The 3461-nt window shown below is 26.2% G+C and overlaps 1 protein-coding gene across 1 annotated transcript; it reads right to left on the bottom strand.

Moving 5' to 3' along the window:
* LOC109131671 lies at window positions 1-250 on the bottom strand (the record flags this gene model as incomplete). The annotated part of the gene is given in 1 exon segment (XM_019242839.1): window positions 1-250. A coding segment is annotated over 1 exon segment (225 nt), but the record flags the coding sequence as incomplete, so codon positions are not given.
* Between the last annotated feature and the right edge of the window lie 3211 nt (window positions 251-3461).

The raw sequence follows: 3461 nt of genomic DNA, 5'->3' as shown, positions 1-3461 counted from the left end.
TCTTTGGTTAACCACAAAGGAATCCTTCACCACTTTTGTCCCGTATTCTTTGGTCTCGTCTATCCATGCCTTGATGAAATAGTAGTTAGGGCCATAGTATGGTTTCGAAACATCTCTTTCATCCATTGCGAATGCTTCAAAGATGTACACTTCTAACTCTGTTTTTACGTCATGATCACGAATCAAGATCTGTTTCGTTTCGGCTCCTTTCTCCAAGTTCATCATCAAGAAAAGTAATATACGATCTGGTGTCCTAGGGTTTGAAAGTAATATATTTATTATATATAAAGGCGTTATCCTTAAGAAAAAAAAATATATATAGGATTTAGTACTTAACGAAAAAAAAAAAATTCTTTTCGCGAGGCTATTAGCTTAAATTTTTTTGTTGATTGTCCACAAATATTATTCTATATATGCTCTAAAAGGATATTCATAATATTTTTATCAATGCCATTGATTTAAGAAAAATAATAATTAAAACAGGAAAAAAATGGATGGGAGATTTGCCCCCAGGAAAAAAAATTAATAGTTGAAAATAAAATATTAAGAGAAAATCCTTAGATTTTTATTGTATACTGTTTTTAATCAACATTTACATACATCTTCAATATCAACACAATCAATATAAACATATTAATTAAGCAAAAAATAATATGGCTCATAGAAAAAATATCTATCTATATATATAAAGATAACTTTCCTCTCTTCTCCTTCCTCTACATCAGCATCCACCTAAACAATGCTATATTTCTTTTTATTAAAATTTACTATTTTAAATATTTATTCATTGCATATTTATTACTTATAATTAATAATAGTAAAAATAAATTTTAAAAAAAAATTAAGTAAAATTAATGAAATTTAAAATAGCAAAAACAATAAGGTAATAGAAATTTGTTTTATTAAATAATGAAATAATAACTATATAAAATGAATTAAGTAACATAAATGAAATTTTCAAATAGTAAAAATAACACTATGAATATGTTAGTAATAATGTTATTATTCAAATTGTAACCAAAAAATGATCATATTGCAAAATTTATAATGTGTTAATGAGTTTTAGAATGGAAGTAAGATTGTAATGCATGGTGGAGTAAAAAGCCAATATATGTAATTATATTTATAAAATTCTAAACATATACATAAAATTGAAGTGAAACATTAGTTTCTAAGAAACATATACTACAAAGATTTATTATTAAATTTCACTTAAAGAAAAAGAAAAGATTAATTACTCAAGTAAACTTAAAAGTTTTGATAAAAAATGAAGACATTGTAAGGGTCACACTTTTTTTTGGGAAAACTATAACAAAGACTCTTGAAAAAAAAATCCATTTAAAAAAAGATAGAAAAAATGATACGTAAGCCGTTACAAAAAGTGACATGTAATATGTGTAGCATATCTCAGAAGACATATTATCAACTGGAACTACAATTCTATAAGATGATAAAAAAGTGAAATATAAAACAAGATTTCATCAAGATTGATTTTAACCCAAAACATTGGGAGAAACAATATTTTTAAAGTACACTATGTTTAACAAAACGAAACTGAGATTGCATCACAAAATTAACATATAAAGTTTTAGAAAAATATGTCATTTGGATTAGTGAACGGATATTCATTGTCGAGTTTAACCGTTACACCATCTAAGCATTCTTGATTTGGCGGAAATTCTATTATGACAGGTGATGCACTTGGACAACCCTGTTATAGCGACATAACACTAAAAAATTTCATAGTTTTTTTATAATTTTATATTATACTTGTTTAAGTTTCTTTAATTTTTAATATACATGATGCAATGTTATATATATTTAGTGTATAGACAATAAAAAATTATGTAATTGAATTGTGATTTTGTATAGATATTTCCATTATGTAATTAAGGAAAGTAAGATATTATGGTTAGATTTTATTACAAATATTTTATTTAACATTTACTCAAATAACAAAAAATTAATTATATAAATATTACAAATAAAAAATTAGAATACAAAATATATTTCAAANATACTACAAAGATTTATTATTAAATTTCACTTAAAGAAAAAGAAAAGATTAATTACTCAAGTAAACTTAAAAGTTTTGATAAAAAATGAAGACATTGTAAGGGTCACACTTTTTTTTGGGAAAACTATAACAAAGACTCTTGAAAAAAAAATCCATTTAAAAAAAGATAGAAAAAATGATACGTAAGCCGTTACAAAAAGTGACATGTAATATGTGTAGCATATCTCAGAAGACATATTATCAACTGGAACTACAATTCTATAAGATGATAAAAAAGTGAAATATAAAACAAGATTTCATCAAGATTGATTTTAACCCAAAACATTGGGAGAAACAATATTTTTAAAGTACACTATGTTTAACAAAACGAAACTGAGATTGCATCACAAAATTAACATATAAAGTTTTAGAAAAATATGTCATTTGGATTAGTGAACGGATATTCATTGTCGAGTTTAACCGTTACACCATCTAAGCATTCTTGATTTGGCGGAAATTCTATTATGACAGGTGATGCACTTGGACAACCCTGTTATAGCGACATAACACTAAAAAATTTCATAGTTTTTTTATAATTTTATATTATACTTGTTTAAGTTTCTTTAATTTTTAATATACATGATGCAATGTTATATATATTTAGTGTATAGACAATAAAAAATTATGTAATTGAATTGTGATTTTGTATAGATATTTCCATTATGTAATTAAGGAAAGTAAGATATTATGGTTAGATTTTATTACAAATATTTTATTTAACATTTACTCAAATAACAAAAAATTAATTATATAAATATTACAAATAAAAAATTAGAATACAAAATATATTTCAAAAATGTTAATATAGATCTTAGCATATCTGTAGAAAGATATATAAATTTGAGTTAGCTAATTATTATTTTAATTTAAACTGCTATTGTTTCTTTGCCAGCTAATTTAAACTGGCAAAGACTGTATAGTTCCCAACCGTATATTGTAAGTACAATAATGTTTTTATTCAACAATTATACATACACAAAATATATAACCCTAACCAGAAATGTAATACTTGTTTATCAATCCATCAAATTTACCGTGCTTTAGGTTCTCCCCAACTTGAACCACTCCTCTCATTACCAACCTGAGGAACAGAGTCACTGGCTGCGGTCGATTTCGCTTCCTCTCCTCTAGTCCTACTAAACAAGTCATCTTCTCCGTCGGTAGTTGTACCAACCTCACCAAGAGGCATTAGATCTAGAGACTCCACATTGTCATTCTTCTTATCAGTCTGATGAAGCTGAAGCGCAAACTCAAGCGCCCAAACGACTTCGTTCATCGATGGCCGTTCAATACCGCGATCTTGAACACATCTTACAGCTATACCACAAAACTTCTCCAATGATGCCGAAGTGGTATCAACACTTAGATCTTGGTCAATGATCTGATCAACAGTTCCTTTCTCGTA

This window comes from Camelina sativa, unplaced genomic scaffold (genome assembly GCF_000633955.1).
Source record: "Camelina sativa cultivar DH55 unplaced genomic scaffold, Cs unpScaffold01736, whole genome shotgun sequence".
NCBI lineage: Eukaryota > Viridiplantae > Streptophyta > Magnoliopsida > Brassicales > Brassicaceae > Camelina > Camelina sativa.
The sequence above is the reverse complement of the archived record's forward strand: the minus strand, read 5'-3'. Positions and strand labels throughout refer to the sequence as shown.